The sequence below is a fragment of the Brachycentrus maculatus genome, unplaced genomic scaffold (assembly GCF_059751285.1).
Source record: "Brachycentrus maculatus isolate JH-2025_06_01 unplaced genomic scaffold, ASM5975128v1 h1tg000512l, whole genome shotgun sequence".
NCBI lineage: Eukaryota > Metazoa > Arthropoda > Insecta > Trichoptera > Brachycentridae > Brachycentrus > Brachycentrus maculatus.
This window is the reverse complement of record NW_028281258.1, coordinates 479,289-499,133: the sequence shown is the minus strand read 5'-3', so window position 1 is coordinate 499,133 and position 19,845 is coordinate 479,289. Positions and strand designations below refer to the sequence as shown.

The 19,845-nt window shown below is 33.4% G+C and overlaps 2 protein-coding genes across 2 annotated transcripts; both read left to right on the top strand.

Moving 5' to 3' along the window:
- Positions 1-315: 315 nt before the first annotated feature.
- Phb1 (prohibitin 1) lies at positions 316-6,330 on the top strand. Its single transcript, XM_088272612.1, has 5 exons — positions 316-415; positions 878-976; positions 3,507-3,668; positions 4,746-4,927; positions 5,597-6,330. Exons 2-5 carry the CDS (start codon positions 889-891, stop codon positions 5,987-5,989), a joined length of 825 nt encoding a protein of 274 aa, XP_088128738.1. The 5' UTR covers positions 316-415; positions 878-888; the 3' UTR covers positions 5,990-6,330.
- A 6,948-nt stretch (positions 6,331-13,278) lies between these two features.
- LOC148301860 (vitellogenin-2-like) lies at positions 13,279-19,836 on the top strand. Its single transcript, XM_088272611.1, has 4 exons — positions 13,279-13,402; positions 14,187-16,963; positions 17,103-18,317; positions 19,418-19,836. The coding sequence occupies exons 1-4, from the start codon at positions 13,387-13,389 to the stop codon at positions 19,703-19,705; spliced, it is 4,296 nt and encodes a 1,431-aa protein (XP_088128737.1). The 5' UTR covers positions 13,279-13,386; the 3' UTR covers positions 19,706-19,836.
- Positions 19,837-19,845: the final 9 nt, after the last annotated feature.

Below are 19,845 nucleotides of genomic sequence, written 5' to 3'. Positions count from 1 at the left end.
TTATGAGAGGTTCCACTGTAACTTCAAATATAAAGAGTAAATCTTTTTTCTAGTAGGTATAGGCTGTAAAACTTTTAAAGTGTAGGGCCATGATAAGTGGTGTTGCAAAAGCCGTACCTAGATTGCAGTCACTTGGGCGTTAAGAAATTTAAAAAAAAATACATATTTTACCAACTGGACAGTTGCTAAAATATCTATTTTTGTTGCTCGGCAAGTCATATTATTTTACTTAGGCTTGTTAGTACGTAGGTAGGTTCTTATAAATCGACGATTGAACGATCTGGTTATATAATTGTTTATTGTCTATGGATCCGCCATTTTCCATAATCTACAATACAATTCGCCGGGCGTGTGACGGATTTTTACAATTTGTACAATTTTTAATTACGTTTTCTCATATCTAGTTCACAATAAAAGGTAGTGTAATAATACAAAAATCGGGTTGATATATTTTAAAAAAATACTTACTTTCGTAATTTTATGTTAAAATACATATATTTTATTTGAAAAGTAGTTAGGTTATGTCACGGCCATAGTTCATGTGTAGTTTTTAAAAATATAATTTTTCTCATATATGCCTTAAAATGATTTATAATGAGTTATAAAAATGTGTTTCGAAAATTATGAAGTGTATACAATATGTGCACGAATCAAAACAGAATCATGTAAATTGTTTGATAATTGTGCAATCATCGTTGTTTCGTCAGGAAATAGCAAAAAGTATAGAATTATAATTCACCTGAAATAATTATTGTTTTCTTAATGTTTGCTATTTCTGATTCTGTACTACGTTTATTTTATTGTAAACTTAATGTGTTCATAAATGATTCTTTTATTCTAGACGCTTGATATGTAATTGTTATTTTCATTCCTTATAGGTAAAACAAGATGACAGCTCAGTTCTTCAATAGAATTGGTCAATTGGGTTTAGGAGTTGCTCTTGTTGGAGGTGTTGTTAATTCAGCTCTTTACAATGGTTTGTTGACATTTTTTATTAAGAATTTTGTAGTGACATACTATGAAACTTCTCGAAAGTAAAGAAACATTAATTCACAAGGTAACCCACCCTCCCTTCCCGGTGTTAACTAACTAACCATTACGCCGCTTCTCCGCAGGGGTAGGCATAGAGAATCGAACGCCACACCACTCTGTCTTTGTAAACATATCCTTGCCTCTTCTATATTCATGCATCTCCTCATACATACCTGAGTATTACGACTCCCGATCAATATCAATATTGCCTGCCATCAATATCTCTATAAATATAATAAATACAAGGCTAAGATTTTAGGTATTCCTTCATAACATATATACGCATTGATTTAAAAAAGAATTTTAATAATAATCAGAATTTATCGGGTAAATCAAGTATTTTGGGAATATCGGAAACAAATTCGCGTATAAACAGCGCGTGAAGAGTGTGCGGGAACCTCGACACTATATTCGCATCTCACTCTTGCATATTTGCACTGTGCAAGCGTGAGGAGCTCAAAGCTCAATGTTCTCTGGCTGGCGGCAGTAGCTCTTGGGCTTCAGACAAGAGTGGACCTATGATTGTTCCGTGAGCGTTGCCAGATGGTTTTTTAATGTTTTCAGCAAATAAATCTGAATTATTATAATTTTTATTTTCATTTATAATTAATTATGGAGATTAGCTATGAATGTGCGTACTTTTCCAATTTAAAATAGTTAATTTTTATTGTGTAGTGCCTGCCTAACACAGGGACGCGCGTTTTAATTTTAGCACTGGAAGGGAAAGGTTAATGAAACATTACTTTACAAGTCACTTTATATGAGAAACATTACTTTAAAATTCAATAGAGGTGTTTGCCTGAAGATTTGTTTGCATCGATTTAAGCCAGAAGTTTAAAATAATCTTTCAAGCATGATTTTATGAAGGCTGTTTTCCAATTTTGCTCAAAATAGATATAGTATGAACTGATAAGTATATATCATAGTGTTCAACAACAAAAATTGTTTATCACATAGAAAAAAATACATAAGTTTCAAGATTAAAGTAAACATTTTGACATCTCAACATAGATGAAGAAGAATATAGATGTCTGGGCATTTACAGGTCTTATGACCGTCTTGGTTAAGTGATCACTTTACACGCGTTTAATATTCACCATTCTACCTATGATTGACAACCACACTACTAAATTTTTTTGATCTTGACATATTGATCATACTCGTGATACAGTACATGTGAGTTCATAACAGCTATCTATGTTGGAATAGGGAAAGCTTTTATTAAGCAGAGACTCTTATGGCTTGTATGCAAGGTCTGAATCTTAGGTTAAATTCACATACTGGAGATCCCCCTGAAAACATGATTTAAAAATTTTATGTAGCTTTTAATTTGACCAGTTATTTTATTTATAACATTTGTCCAAATATTTTGTGAACTGCCTCTAGTGTAATGGTTAGCTTGCTTGGCTACCCTACTGGAGATCCTGGGCTCAATTTCCAGGGGGGGTCAAATATTTAGGAGAAAGTATTTTTTTCACTCACTATTTATTCAATATTATCCTGGACTGGTACCTGAAACGGAGGCCTGATCAAGATAACACCTAACCTTTCCTAATAACCTTTCCTTCATGGGTCAATGATCAAGATGACACTGCGTTCATATGATGCAGTGCCCTATGCACCATCGGGTGCGGATAAGGGTTTTTTTAAAAAATGGGACGCTCAAAATGTTATAAAAAAAGTATATAAACTTTCCAATAACAGGCCTGTAAATGGCCATCTAAAATATGGTGATATCTCTTGATAAACCTTTTATTTTCATAAAAAAACATGCTTGTTTCTATCAAGACATCTACAATATGGTGATATCTCTTGATAAACATTTTATTTTCATAAAAAAAACATGCTTGTTTCTATCAAGACATCTACAATATGGTGATATCTCTTGATAAACCTTTTATTTTCATAAAAAAAACATGCTTGTTTCTATCAAGACATCTACAATATGGTGATATCTCTTGATAAACCTTTTATTTTCATAAAAAAAACATGCTTGTTTCTATCAAGACATCTACAATATGGTGATATCTCTTGATAAACCTTTTATTTTCATAAAAAAAACATGCTTGTTTCTATCAAGACATCTACAATATGGTGATATCTCTTGATAAACCTTTTATTTTCATAAAAAAAACATGCTTGTTTCTATCAAGACATCTACAATATGGTGATATCTCTTGATAAACCTTTTATTTTCATAAAAAAACATGCTTGTTTCTATCAAGACATCTACAATATGGTGATATCTCTTGATAAACCTTTTATTTTCATAAAAAAACATGCTTGTTTCTATCAAGACATCTACAATATGGTGATATCTCTTGATAAACCTTTTATTTTCATAAAAACATGCTTGTTTCTATCAAGACATCTACAATATGGTGATATCTCTTGATAAACCTTTTATTTTCATAAAAACATGCTTGTTTCTATCAAGACATCTACAATATGGTGATATCTCTTGATATTTTCAGTTGACGGAGGTCACAGGGCTGTGATATTCGACAGATTTGCCGGTATCAAGAATGCTGTAACCGGAGAAGGAACACATTTCTTTATTCCATGGGTGCAGCGACCCATCATATTCGACATCAGATCCAGGCCTAGGAATATACCCGTCATCACTGGCAGTAAAGGTATTTTTTTATTATTACTTTTTTTTAATTATCACTTTTTATTATATTTACTTTTTTATTATTATTTTCATATAGCCAATTTGTATATAATAAGTATAATGGTAGGGACTAATCGGAGGCATTTCATCGTAATGTAAAACGTTACGATGCGAGCATTCGTAGTCAGTTCAGCGCGAGCCGAGCTGCTTGCCGCTTGTTCCGAACGCTCCATCCGAAGTCGGATGCAATTTTAGGTCAGTTTTTAATCTGTGGAAAATTCCCCAAACTGCGGGGAATCTTTTTTTCTTCATCTGGAGTAAGCTGTAATTTATGAAAACCACAGAACCAAGAATCACGTCTTCGTCATTTGACATTTTAACTATGAATGCAAAGTTGCAATGATTCATACAGATTTTGGGTTATTGATTCTATACAAATTTAATACAATTTCTAGACTGTAATTCAGATTTTTTGGATTGGCATATAGCAATACTGAGCACAAGGCTACAAGCGGGCAGTTGTGTTCTAAACGAGCACTGATCGCGGTCAGTCGGCAGTGTCGTAACGTAACATGCTCGCCGTGAGCGATGTTACGACGTTACGTTACGACGAAATGCTCCGGTCAGTCTCCAGGATAATACATGTAATAATTGTTGTATAAAATAATAATATCTTTTTAAGTATATTAAACAAGGATGAACATATTAAACAAGGAATTATACATCAGCCTGAAATATTGTAATTATTCTTGCTTCATAGTTAGCAAGTGACATGTTCTAGATATCGGTATGTTCCGCGAAATCATTGCTGAGGTTTTGCATTCAGTGAATGGGAGTATTAAGTCCGGCTGTTATTACAGTAAAATATTTGACGGTACACATGTTTTTGATGTTATTTATTATTTTGGCTCATGAAATATTATCTCCCATTTTTCAGTTTTCCTATCTCAACCTTTTCTAGAAATGTAATCTCTTTAAACACCAAAAGACCCTTATTTTGGTACCAGGGCAAATTCTTTAGTAAAAGTATTATGGAAATTACTTAATAAAAAGTCGGGTTTGAATTCAAGTCATTCAGTTGATTGTTGATAATTTTCAGATCTGCAAAATGTAAACATCACTCTCCGTATTCTCTTCCGACCTATCCCTGACCAGCTACCCCGAATCTACACTATCCTGGGAGTGGACTACGATGAGAGGGTTCTTCCTTCCATCACCACGGAGGTCCTGAAGGCTGTGGTTGCACAATTCGATGCGGGAGAACTCATCACACAGCGAGAGGTATTTATTATTTTCAATAGCTATTATTTTGTTTAGCATTTTCAACCAATATTCCTGGCAAAAATAGCTTCACTTCAACCTGCATAAATCTTCAATCTCTCACGCTACTTTATAATATTCTTCACAATCCCAATGCACCTAAGGATCAGATCATGGTCTATCACTCCGTTCTTCCCAAGAAAGAACACTTTCCATTCCTCGCTATAACACATCATTCTTCAGTAATTCCTTCTCTGTCAAAGCGGCCAGACTATGGAATTAATTACCTCTCCTTGTAAAAAATGCACCTTCTCTAATAACTTTTAAGAAACGTCTGAGACATTACTATCTATCATTAGAATCGTAACTGTCCATCAAACCTCCTCCCTTAATTTTTCCCTCTACCTCCTTCCATAAACTCCCTTTTTCCTTTGCCTTTTTTATTATCATCAATTTGTAATTTATGTTTTTTTAAATGTTCAAGTACTATCTACCCTCTCGTTGCAAACAGCTATATATAGCATATATGGTATCAAACATTTTGACCAATATCACTAGTCTGTTTTTGGCTGGTTGGAAGATATTGCTCTTTAGCAATAAGCCCACCAATGTACTTATTTTTTTTCTGTACATTAAGTTTAAATAATAAATATTCCAGTCTATGTAATAAATCAAGTTATTTTTACCCAGATCGTGTCCCAAAAAGTGAATGAGAGTTTAACGGAGAGAGCCCAACAATTTGGAGTGATTCTCGACGATATCTCCATCACCCATCTCACCTTCGGCAAAGAGTTCACGCAAGCCGTCGAGTTGAAGCAAGTGGCGCAGCAAGATGCGGAGAAGGCTCGATTCCTCGTAGAGAAGGCCGAGCAGCAGAAGAAGGCCGCCATCATCACGGCCGAGGGAGACGCCCAGGCGGCCATCTTGCTTGCCAAGTCCTTCGGCAACGCCGGAGAAGGTCTCGTCGAGCTCCGTCGCATAGAGGCTGCGGAAGACATCGCCTACCAACTATCCAAGTCTAGGAACATCACCTACCTACCGGGTGGACAAAACGTACTCTTAAACCTCCCGGCCCAGCAATGAGTGAAGTGAATTTCCCGAGGGAAACCACAGACAATAATATTTAATGTGAAGCTGTATAAGTTGAGAGTATTTATTTTTCGTTGGCGGTTTTTTAAAAATATTTTTTAAGTTGTCAAATAATGAGCATTCATCTTTTGCGAAATGCTATTAGCGCCTTCAGGTTGCAGGTTTTATCGTAAGATTCCTTTATCTACACATCCTCCGTTAGACTATCCTGGTTTGGAATGGTTGTACTGTAAAGAATAAATGCTGCTAAATGGCTGATCGTTGAATGGTCTTAATGAGTAGATTTCTTTTTATTTACATTGTAAACTAGTCTGTTAATAAATATGGTTATAAAACTCTTGTATTTCTGATAATTAAACCCTTTCTTTTAATACAGGGTAGCGCAATGGGTATTGACGGTTTTAGTGTTATTAGTAGATATACCATTAAAACGACCAAGGTCAAAAACATAAATTTTAATTACACACATATATATATATATATATATATATATATATATATATATATATATATATAATATAAATCCCTTACCGCACCCCAATGGTGCATAGGGCACTGCTTCATATAAACGCAGTGTTATCTGATCGATTACACATGAAGGAAAGGCAATCAACCATCCACTTCAGGTACCAGTCCAGTGTAATATTGAATAAATATTAGAGTGAAAAAATCACTTATATTTATTAAACCCCCCTTGGGAATCGAACCCGGGACCTCCAGAACGGTAGCCGAGCATGCTGACCATTACACTACGGAGGCGGACAAAATTACACATATAATGCACTTAAAATAATTTGTTATTGAAAATAACATCTTTTAAATAGCCACCACGTTTTTCTAAATATTGTTTAAGTTGTGATTGAAAATTCTGTGTAATTCATAGCAGCATCTTGTGATTAATCTCTAATTTCTAAATTACTGTATGGTGAAGTGTAGCTGCATTCGGAATCCTAGTCCTGTACTTTTTTGAAGACTATTCTACGTGAATTTGCATGAAAACTTGTATCCCGACATTGTCATTTTATTTGGCCCGCAAGGTCACATGATTTAACCAGCTCTGATTTTTTCTAATGCGAATATATTATTTAAAGGCGAATATATTATTTAATATAATATTTAAAGGCTAGGGTTGTCGTAAGTAGTTCTGAAACACATTGAGCTTTAACCTGTTTAGGAGTGAAATTCTATAGACAAAACTGTATCTGGGGAGCGAGTTTTTATTTCTATTTTTCTTTTACTAAGTTATTTTTCTTTTTTTAAGTTAAGTACCAAGTTTTTTTCCACAATAAAAAACGTTTATCAATAAACATGATTGATATCAAAATTATCCATGTTTTATTTTATGGGTTTTGTTTGACAGTTTCATTATCGTGACAGCATCACACAAGCTCATTTTAAGTAAAATGTTGTGGGTAAAACAGAAGAATAATCTGAAGCGTGGTTTTAGTGTTAAAATACAACCACAGATGGCAGTACAAGTGCCATTTTAGAAATAAATGTCACCGGGCTTTAGTTATAAGCGCAGGTCGGCTGTCCAAATTTAAAACACAGTAAGGGACATTTTTTTTGTAGTAGGTTTTTTTGCATTTTTGGACTAAGTAGAGTCTACTTAGTCCATAAATGCAAAAAAAACCTACTACAAAAAAATGTCCCTTACTGTGTTTTAAATTTGGACAGCCGAGGTGTTCATGTATGCCATACTCCTTTCAGGAAAGTTTTGTTTGGAAGAAGTTAGAGGGATACTCAGGATATGAGTATGTAGTAGAATTTTCAATCACAACTTCATTGTTTAGAAAAACATGATCGTATTTCGATGTCCGCCTCCGTGGTGTAATGGTCAGCGTGTTAAGCCACCGTGCTAGAGGTCCCGGGTTCGTGATTTTACACTGTAATATTTATTTAATATTACCCTGGACTGGTTCCTGAAGCGCAAGAGTGATCACCTTGCCTTCATGCAAGTAATGATCAAGATAACACTGTGTCAATTCGATGCGGTGCCCTATGCACCATTGGGTGCGAATAAGGGTTATAAGTAAGTAAGTAATTTCGTAGATATTACTTTGAAAAAATATATATTGTAAAACTGTATTATATGCATAGTAAAAATATATATTTTTTTACCTTGGTTTATTCATTTGTGTATTCAACAAAAAAAAATTGCAATACTAATTACGCCGCCCTATATTAAGTTATCCCATAAGTATTGTAGTTTTTATAAAGATTTTTTGTTTTTTAATTCAATAAATTATTTAATATTTGATTTTACTGCTAAGTATAATGTCCACCTCTGTGGTGTAATGGCCAGCGTGTTTAGCTACCGTGCTGGAGGTCCCAGGTTCGATTCCCAGGGCGGGTGAGAATAAATATTAGTGATTTTACACTCTAATATTTATTTAATATTACTCTGGACTGGTCCCTGAAGCGCAGGAGTGATCACCTTCCCTTCATATAATTAACAATCAAGATAACATTGCCTCAATACGATGCGGTGTCCTATGCACCATTTGGTGCGGATAAGGGTTTGAAGAGAGAATAATTTTCATTATTAGTTACTAACTTCTTCCAATTTTAAATTCAAAAAAACATTTTCCTGGCAAAAAGTCTGACTATAAAGTCTTAAGTTGGCAGATCATGAGATCAAGCTCCATCAGTGTTCTCTCATTGGACTGTCAGGCTCGTGGCTATTTGGAGTTATCAATTATCTATGATTCATAGTATTGTTTCATTTACCATCTAGAGATGTGACGAATGAGTAACTGCTACGCATTTTGTTAACTGATAGGGCGTTTGTCCACTACGCGGAATTTTACCGTCCGGCACGTCAGTTAGCGTTTTAAAACGACGATTGGATTGTGCTTTTGTCCATCTTTCTTCAAATCGGAGCTCTTGATCGGTGCGTGAACACATTGCGCGTAAATTTGATCACACTAAACTGTCGTAGTCGCTTTCATTTTTCTGCCGAACGGTAAAATTCCGGATAGTGGACAAGCGCCCATTGGGTAGGTGTTAATAACTGTTTTCAGTTTTTATTTCTATCCAGTTTGCAGAGTTTTTTATGTCAAATTTTTAAATATATTAGGAGCTAGAATAACTACTTCTTTTGAAGAAGTCGTTGTTTACTTTTTATTTTTTTAAATTTGATAGCTCATTAGAATTCAATTCAGAAATGGATCCTTTTTCCTTGTATAATGATACAGAGGTGTAAAACGGATGTAGTAAAGATTAAATAATTTGATAATAACTTTAAAAACTATGTCTTTATTTTGCTAAAATTTAATACTGGTGATAAAAAATTAATATTCATTCAAACCCCTTATCCGCACCCCAATAGTGCATACGGCACTGCGTCATATAAACGTAGTGTTATCTTGATCGTTTACACATGAAGAAAATGTGATCAGCCCTCCGCTTCAGGTACCAGTCCAGGGTAATGTTGAATAAATATAAGTGAAAAAATCACTTATATTTATTTGACCACCCTTGGGAATCGAACCCGGGACCTCCAGAACGGCAACCGAGCGTGCTGATCATTCCATTAGGAGATTAGTTTATTCTCAATATATATATATATATATATATATATATATATATATATATATATATATATATATATATATATATATATATATATATATATATATATATATATATATATATATATATATATATATATATATATATATATATATATATATATATATATATATATATATATATATATATATATATATATATATATATATATATATATATATATATATATATATATATATATATATATATATATATATATATATATATATATATATATATATATATATATATATATATATATATATATATATATATATATATATATATATATATATATATATATATATATATATATATATATATATATATATATATATATATATATATATATATATATATATATATATATATATATATATATATATATATATATATATATATATATATATATATATATATATATATATATATATATATATATATATATATATATATATATATATATATATATATATATATATATATATATATATATATATATATATATATATATATATATATATATATATATATATATATATATATATATATATATATATATATATATATATATATATATATATATATATATATATATATATATATATATATATATATATATATATATATATATATATATATATATATATATATATATATATATATATATATATATATATATATATATATATATATATATATATATATATATATATATATATATATATATATATATATATATATATATATATATATATATATATATATATATATATATATATATATATATATATATATATATATATATATATATATATATATATATATATATATATATATATATATATATTTCTATTACCCTTGAGAATAAACTAATATTTGCATTTTTCTCTCCATATCTTGGTTTGTCTCCGTGCAATAAAAAAATAAAGCATTCTTAAATGACAAAACACTATTGAGATTAATTTGCTTGCTTGTTGATGACCTTCATGAACTTTTTTAAATAAAAACATTTATCTTTTTACGAAAAAAAACAAAGAAAACGACCTGTGATAAATTGGGTTACTATCAGAGTTTGGTGTGATAGAATGACTGGTTGTGATATGCGCTGTTTGGTTTGCAGGAATTGCCTTGTATTGTCGACTGCTGATTCTTAAATTTCACCTTTGTCCAAATGGAACAAAGACTCATTTTTCCATGTCAAATTTGACAAACTTATGGTCTGAATTAGTTTGGTATATTAAACTGTAAGAAAGTTAGTTTTTATCAGACAAAGGAAAGTTGAAATGAGTCAGATAAAATATAAAACTAATAATCAGTTAGTGTTCTTTGATTTTTAGCTTTATATTTTACCTCACTTCTGCTAGAAAAAAATTTAGCCAGAGAGTATTGTCGAATGAAACACCGACTGGAGTATCATTTTATATATGTATACCACAATAAATACATTACCTAAACCAAAAAATTAAAAACGATCAAGTCCCAAGAAAAGGAAGTTGAGGACACGCGTTTTAGGTAATGTAGAAAAGTACTTTGTGTACATATTTTTTTTTCAATTTCGGAAGACCGAGGAAAACTTGGTAAGAATCAAGTATTTAAAATACTGAATATGCTCAGGGTCAAGAGTCAAAATAATGAACAGGTATATATATATTGTCCGCCACCGTAGTGTAATGGTTAGCAAGCTCGCCTACTGTACCGGAGGTCCCGGGTTCGATTCCCAGGGGGGGTCAAATAAACATAAGTGGTTTTTTCACTCTAATATTTTTCAATATTACCCTGGACTGGTACCTGAAGCGGAGGGCTGATCACCTTTCCTTCATGTGTTAACGATCAATATAACATTGCATTGATATGATGCAGTGCCCTATGCACCATTGAGGTGCGGATAAGAAATAGAAGAAGAATATATGAGGAGATGCATGAATGCAAAAGAGACAAGGATTGTTTGCAAAATGGATTCGTGTGGCATTCTATTCTCTCTGCCTACCCCTGCGGCGAACTGACAGTTAGTTAAACAACAAGCGATAGTTAGCTAAACAACAAATTAAACTAAAAAAAAACTTTTTTATTTTGAATTTGTGTGCGCTATTTGTGTGTGTTATTTTTCTTAAATATTGGTATTTTTTAAATACGCACTATCTCAATTTTAATGAAATTATTTTGTTATTTTTTTCATATTGATTAATTGCATAGCGCCACGGGGTTAATGAATGGTAGATAAATACTAAAAAATATATTGTTGATTGTGAATAATTTTAAAATATAGTGCAAACAAGTCTTATTCACACTGCCTTCACGATTATAAATTAATAATAACCTGACAATGTTATTATTAAAAATGGGTTCAAATTGCAAAAAAAAATAGTATAAAAATAATATTTTAACACATTGTTTGCCGGAAACACTTAAAAGCGTATTTTACATACTGTTAGTAGAGAACGGGAGACTCTTATAATAAGCATTCTATTTGCTTACTTTTGATAGGGCGCAAGAAATGTTAAAAAAATGTACAGATCGGAACTTGGTTTGTGGTTACTTGTGATTAGTATACAGGGCAGCAGACTGTCCGAGTATATAATTAAGGTCGGGTTGATGAAAAAACCGTCCGACAACGATGTGTTAATATTATAGAAATATGGTGCTATAGAAGAATGCTCAAAATATCATTGAGAGAGTTTGAAACAAAGATGTTTTGTGATGTATAAAAGAAGAGACAGAAGTTATAGAAACTATGAAGATAACAAAGCTAAAGTACTTTGGCCATTTTATGATCGGAAAGAAATATGAAGTAACTCATAATTTATTCAAGGCAAAGAGGAAGGCGAATGCAGCATGGGAAGAAGGTCAAGGGATCCTGCATCCCTTATGTCACTGCGACCATATTAGGTGTATTGTGACCTTAGCATAGGAAGAAGATGTGAGAGTAATTTCACCATAGCACTAAGCCGCTTTTTAGAGTATCCGCAGACAAATATAAAATTGCCAACCTTCGAAGTGACGAAGAACAATAAGATGAAGAAATAACCAATTTAAACAATTATTATATTTTTTATGTAAATCAAAACAATTATTATGAATCTACAATAATGATTGAATACCTGAAAACTTTAAATAAAAACACAAATTTGTTTTTCCAAAATCATTGTGTCAACAACTTTTGTTCCTCAGGAATACATACAAATTGTACAAAAAACTTTAAAAACGAAATAACTGCATTAAAATTTTGGAGAGATAGCTGGTCTTCCACCTCCCAGGAGCGGACCGGAGAATGACAGGACATAATAAAAATAATAATAAAACACTTATCCGCTCCCCAATGGTGCATAGGACACTGTGTCATATTAACGCAGTGTTATCTTGATCGTTTACACATGAAGGAAAGGTGATCAGCCCTCCGCTTCAGGTACCAGTCCATGGTAATATTGAATAAATATTACAGTGAAAAAATCACTTATATTTATTTCACCCCCCTTGGGAATCGAACCCGGGACCTCCAGAACGGTAGCCGAGCGTGCTGACCATTACACTACGGAGGCGGACAAAATATAAGGGGGACAAATGACAGGACATAGTCCTAAATAAAGAGGAAGAAGAAGAATTAAAAATTTGCATTAATGTGCCTGCTAAGAGCATAATTTAAAGTATTCTCTATCTGTTTTGCATTTGAACATGAAAATAATTGTTGACAATTCTTTTCTTATCATATCTGTTGGTGAAAGTCAATTACACCTCTGAGGTCACTATTAGATATAGCAGAGACTTTAAAAAGCCAAATTGCCCCAGGTTCATCAGTAGCGGTGCCCGCTCCGGTCAACATGGCTGTCTTGTGTGGTGAGAATTCAATCCCTAATTCTATTGTCCGTTTAATGTCTGGCTAAAGTTAAAGAATTTGGGTATATATTCAAATTATGATTCTGGGCTCAAATCACGTTTCCTCCAACCATAAATTATCTTGCTTCAAATAAATGGATCTATTATTTTTGTTTTCAAATAAAATTATGAATAAATAAATTAGTGTAATTCTATCTAAATGCAAAGTAGGCATTTATTTTTTTTAAAACACAAGTCTGTGTTTTGAAAAAAAATATTATTTGCAATATTATTCTTTGATGAGTATGCTAGCTAATTTTATTTTAAATACTTATATTTGAATTTCATCTTACTTGTACTATTAAGAAATATATTTTTTTAATATAGTTGAAAGAGTTTTTTTATAATTTAATTAATTTTTTAGACATTTCTACTTTACAATCAATTATACACACTGTTCTCTCCAAGAAAGAAACTAAGCTCTACTTATTTAGTATACTTTTTTTACATTTGTAATAGAAAAGGTAATTTTTTAAGTATAAATATATTTAAAATACACATTATTTTAAAATTAATGCACAAATATGTACTAACGAATAAAATTTTATTTTCGTATAAAAGCTATCTCACAGAAATGCATTAAATATAATTTATTTTTAATTCTTATCAGCATAAAACGATTATATGCAATTTTTAAACACTACAATTTTTTTATTACAATAACTTCTGAAATTCAGTAAATGTTGATTTTCATGCCCAAAATATATTTCTTCTCTTGATCTGATTTTGTGCTTTCTATTTGTAGCATTTCTGCTGTGCTTGTTAGGAGTGGCTCGGGCACAATTTTTCCCCGTTGGCCAAGAACTGATTTACCACTATCACGGGCATGTACAAAACACTATCGAAAAACCGACACTTTATTCCACCGAATTTTTCATAAATGCCACCGTCCACATCAAAGGATATAATAATGGCAGCCGCATTTCTTTGCACGATCTGACTTACAACTCTTACATCGGAAAGGGGAAACTTCACGACGAAGAGACTTCTCTACCAGTTCCACCTGAAACCGAATGCCTCAAGCTTCCTTTCTTCGTGCAATACGCTTTAGATGGGAAAATTCTGGATATCTTTACTGACAAGGATGATCAGCCGTGGTCCATGAACATGAAACACGCTATATCTTCTCTGCTTCAGCTCGATTACTTGCAAATTGACCTAAATAAAAATACCCCATATTCATTCTACTCTGATGAAAAATTGGTCCACGGTCATTGCCAAATGCAGTATGACATTATTCCTCACAGTAAAACAAGTAGCACAATAAAAAAATGGATTACATCGTGCAAAGACCGTAAATGGGAACTGGTCTCCAATGTGCTCACTCCGGGACACTGCGAAACTGACTTTGACAACTCTATTCAACAAACGAGCTATAGAACATATGATGTACTGTGGTCCAACAAAGCTTTCATTATCAATCGCCTGGAAAGTGACGGTAGCACAATGTTTTATCCCATCAATGGAAATGGTGGTGCTCATTCCGTACATGTGAAGCAGATGATGGAGAAACTGAGTGTAAAACCGATGACTGACGTTCTCAATAATGAAGATCTTATTCCCCACGGAGTCAAAGTTAAACTGTATAAACCCAATGAGATTCCTGGAAGCATGCCAGATATGACTCTAGGAAGATCCAAGGTTGACCTCGATGTTGTGATGCCTAAAATGAGGGCGACTCTTCGTGACATCGTTAAACATTTGAAAAATAGTCGTGTCACCTTAAAGGAACCCGATTGGATCAAAGGAACAAAAATTAATGAACTTTTACTTTATCTTCGTCTTTATGATATGCAGAGCTTTGAACACTGTTATAACATTCAGATGAAAATCCTAAATCCCGATGATCAGGGAATGCTGGATGTTTTGCTACAAATTTTACCTTATGTCGGAACACACGCCTCTAACATGTTTATTAGGAATATGGTAAAAACCAAATTAGTTCCTGATACAGTAGCCGTGAAAATGTTACAAGAAATGCCTTTCCATACCTGGTTCCCTGATCAAATGTTACTAAAGGAGCTTGTTGAATTGACTCAATTAGGTACGGACATAAGCGAGCCTGTGAGAAATGCCGCAATTCTCTGTTTCTCCACATTAGTGTCTAGAGTTCTGAAAGCTCATCCTGATAGTCCGGAAATGAACGTTTATGTGGATTACTTCATCAATGAATTCAGAGCGACTAAAGATTATCAAACGCAAATGCTCTACATAAGCGCCATACAGAATCTCGAATCAGTAAAGGCCACAAACTTCCTGGAACCGTTAATAATGAATCACAAAACTAATTTATATAAGATCACACCGCAAATCCGCAATCTAGCCATTTGGGCAGCGAAGAATGTACACATGAAGCATCCTGGAATAGCCAGCCATATTTACTGGCCCATTCTCGAGGACAAAACTGAGCCGTTGGAAATAAGAACGAGCGCTTTGAATGTTCTCATGGCTAATCCGTCAATGCACAGTCAAATGAAAATCTACTGGCACATGATGACAGAAACGGATGAACATCTATACAGCGTATACTACACGACACTCAAGAGCCTCGCTTCCGCCACGAGTCCCTGTTTTGTTTCATCATCCGCCAATTCTAAACGCATTCTGCAGTACATCAGAAAGCCTGCAACTGATTTGGTCAGTAGCGGTGTATACCAGTATGATTATTACGATTCAGTCTTTAACATGGGTGCGATGCTCAAAGGTTCCCAAATAGGAAACCTTATGACGCATTTGTCTATGGCTTTTTATATGCAATTTTCATCGCACATCTCGAACCTTATGGTGAATCGTTATTCCACCTACATGAGGATTAGTATAAGTGAAAATATGCGAAAGTTGCTACAGTCTAATATAAAATCTACCGATATTAAAACCAGCGTTTTAACATCTATCGTCGAAACAAACAGCGTGCTGCTTTCACCGGAAGATTTCCAAGTAGAATATATAACTCTGCTACGTAATCAAATTGTATCTGTACAATACTACGATAGTCTGCCGAAACTGAAAAAACTCGTGTACGATCTTATATACCAAAAGGATTATCAGTCTGACGGCATCTACAACATAGAAATGGCGATTGAAACGAGAGTTGTTTTACCCACAGACATAGGTTTACCCGCATATGTACATGTGAGTTTACCGACTGTGCAAAAAAGCAAATTGCTTTACAAAAATGATGCCCGTGACCTAATCGAGAATGTTAAATTCAGAATGGACATGACACAGTGGAATCATCAAACGTACGGCATAAGTGTATACGATCCGATCAAAAATATTTGGCACGGAGGCAAACGCTGCCTAACGGTGGATTACTATTTTCCTATTTCTGTAGATGTCACCTTAAACATTCCCCAAAATACTGTCAAAATGTCCTTCAACACTCTGAAACACAACGAGATGGTGGCCGGTAATATTGGATTCCAATCATTTGTCCAATCACAAATGTATCAATATGATATGACTAGTCTAGAATCAGTTCACATGGAAAAGGTTTCTGAAGGATTAGAGCATCGCAAAAAGGTAATTAATTTTTTAAATACTGTCTTATTAATCTCCTTATCCATCGAAAGATTTTCGAAAACTTTGTGTTTTCCAAAAATGACGATTTATTATGCTATTGACTTAAAATTGTAATTAACTTTCTTTTTTTAATTGACAGTATATCATAATGGACAAAGAATTGGAAGATATTGGTTTGCATTTGAAAGTTGCCATATATGACTGCGAGCGATCTGTCGATCCCGAAAGGCTCGTATACCTTCAGCGCCAATTCTTAAGCAATTATAATAAAAATTGGGGAGATATGCCAGCCCTGAAAATGCTACTCGCCATGAGACATTGGTGGGCGTACGCTACTCTTTCTGCCGTACCCGGGATGTGCGGGATAGGCTTCATGGTTTCCCCGAGCCTCAAACATCCCGCCACTCACGCTGATCTATCCGTGCGTATGGTCATAGAACAAGAAACGGTAGAAAAAGAGGTAGTTCCGAAGTCTAAAATTAACTTCAGGTCAACCTATAACTTGAAAAATGAAGATAAAGTTGTGAAATCTTGGGACCTTAACATACTCGGCAACGCTTACAAAGGACGGTTGTCAGATGCCGATATGGCCCTGACTAGGATAAAAACAGGACTACCCGATTATAAAGTTTGCGCTAATTTGAAACAAATGTGGAATGAAGAGTTGGTTTCGTCTGTTTACACAGTTCTTGCCGGTGACTCTGTAGACAATAAATGTCCTAAAGACAGCATGAAGATTGATATAACGGCGACCAACGAACTCTCCACTGAACAAATTGATACGATGTCCAAAAAAATGTTCACTTACTCTCAATGTCGCGCCGATATGCGCAGTCCTATAATGTGCATGATGGCTCAAACATCATTACGTCACTACGAATACGATGCTAAATACACAAACGTGCCTAAGGAGTTTATGCAAATGTGGATCAATTTCAAAGATTGGATAAGGAAAGAATACGGTCATCACTTTGTCAGGGTGTTTGACGAACACAAAACTACTGAAGAAGGTAATATCAAAATGATATTAGATTACCCGATGGAAACCGACGATCTTAACTTATCTATCCACACTCCCAACGGGTGTCACACATACAAGGGCATCCCGCTCAAGAGCTGGCACTGGACAGGACTCTCTTATCCCTACAGCACTCACATGTCACCCTATCACCCGATGATGTATCTCCTCGGGTTCAAGTATCTATGTGAAATAACACCAGACTACTTGGAAAATCAATTCATGATGCGTATAAAATATCAAGTACCAAGTGACTGGACACTCTATGCCTGCGACATGGAGGAACCGCCTAAATGGCAAATCTTTGTTAAAAAGATAGAAGAGGCTCACCCGCTGGTAAGAATTTCTTTATCTTATTTTACATATTTGGAGACAATTGAAACATAAATACATACATCATACTGTAGCTGGGCTAGTTTTCCTTTGTAAATGGAGTAAATAAATATTCCTTCTATTAAAAATAGTACATCATGAGTTCTACAAAGTAAATGCCCATTCAATAAATAAATATTTTAAAGAAAATTATGAAATCATTTAAATACAAAGAAAGCATTATACATATAAAGTAATGTAATTTATTATTTTTATAATCCCTTACCGCATCCCAATGGTGCATAGGGCACTGCTTCATATAAACGCAGTGTTATCTCGATCGATTACACATGAAGGAAAGGTAATCAGCCCTCCACTTCAGGTACCAGTCCAGTGTAATATTGAATAAATATTAGAGTGAAAAAATCATTTATATTTATTTAACCCCCCTGGGAATCGAACCTCCGTGACCTCCAGAACGGTAGGCGAGCATGCTGACCATTACACTACGAAGGCGGACTAATGTGAACATTATTTCCCATGGAATACGTACTGCAAGCTGTACCATATATTTTTCTCGTAGATTTATATTATTTATATTACAGTTTTAATTTACTTACATTGATATAAAACACAATATTTATTAGAAATAAGTATGAAGACATAAATACGTACATATGTACATGTACTGTCGTGTGACAATTTGTAATGTTATAATTAGTTGTTACCCTTAGTTTTTTCAGTTTAAGTGAGAGAAAGTATGATTTTATTCAATTTTTACGCTTAAATGTTATCATAATTTAATAAGCAGTTTCTTTTGTCAAATGAAACTCATTTTACTACAACAAAATACACATAAATACATAATAAAAATAAAATGAAAAGTAGATTACAAGCATTTACATTTTGTTACTCTCTTTCCGCTCTATTATTCTCATCTGTACTCTTTTTGGCGTGCTTTTAATATAATTTTCTGCTATTTCTTTAAATCGACTGCTATGATTCCAGTGATACACAATTTTTTCAATATCAAAGTCACTTGCATCTTTAGAAAAAGCACCACCAATATTAATAAATGCACTTTTCAATCATTTTTTTACATCTAAATATATATTTTATTGCAGGCGGTTCGCATGGTTGTGGGTGATGACACTTTGGACATTTATTCCAAGGGCGACTTCAAGTTCCACTTGAACGGGAAGCAACTGCCAGACCTTCCATTCGGGTACCGTTCTAGCGCATCGTTCGACTACAGGGTGCTTCGTCACGAGCACACAGTTGCCGTGCATATGCGAGGATTGGGAATCAATCTGGAGTACAACGGTGATAAAATCAACGCTCACCTGTCGAGAGCGCTCAAATTCAAGGGTCTGTGCTACGAACTTCCGGAAAAATTTGAAGCGTTATCTTAAAAATAACTCTTATCAGTGACATTTAATTTTAAAATTATTCATAAAGAATGACATGTTAATTAAAGAATGAATAAATAATTATTTAAAAGTACATGTAGAGTTTAACAAAATAAATTGCTTACATTTTAAAAGGACTTTTT

Excerpts from the sequence above, each read along its gene's own strand:
- LOC148301860 (XM_088272611.1), top strand. Across the intron at positions 16,964-17,102 it reads GATTAGAGCATCGCAAAAAG|TATATCATAATGGACAAAGA; the intron begins GTAATTAATTTT and ends TTTAATTGACAG. Across the intron at positions 18,318-19,417 it reads TAGAAGAGGCTCACCCGCTG|GCGGTTCGCATGGTTGTGGG; the intron begins GTAAGAATTTCT and ends ATTTTATTGCAG.
- Phb1 (XM_088272612.1), top strand. The coding sequence starts at position 889 with ATGACAGCTCAGTTCTTCAATAGAATTGGTCAATTGGGTTTAGGAGTT. Across the intron at positions 977-3,506 it reads TAATTCAGCTCTTTACAATG|TTGACGGAGGTCACAGGGCT; the intron begins GTTTGTTGACAT and ends TGATATTTTCAG. Across the intron at positions 4,928-5,596 it reads AACTCATCACACAGCGAGAG|ATCGTGTCCCAAAAAGTGAA; the intron begins GTATTTATTATT and ends ATTTTTACCCAG.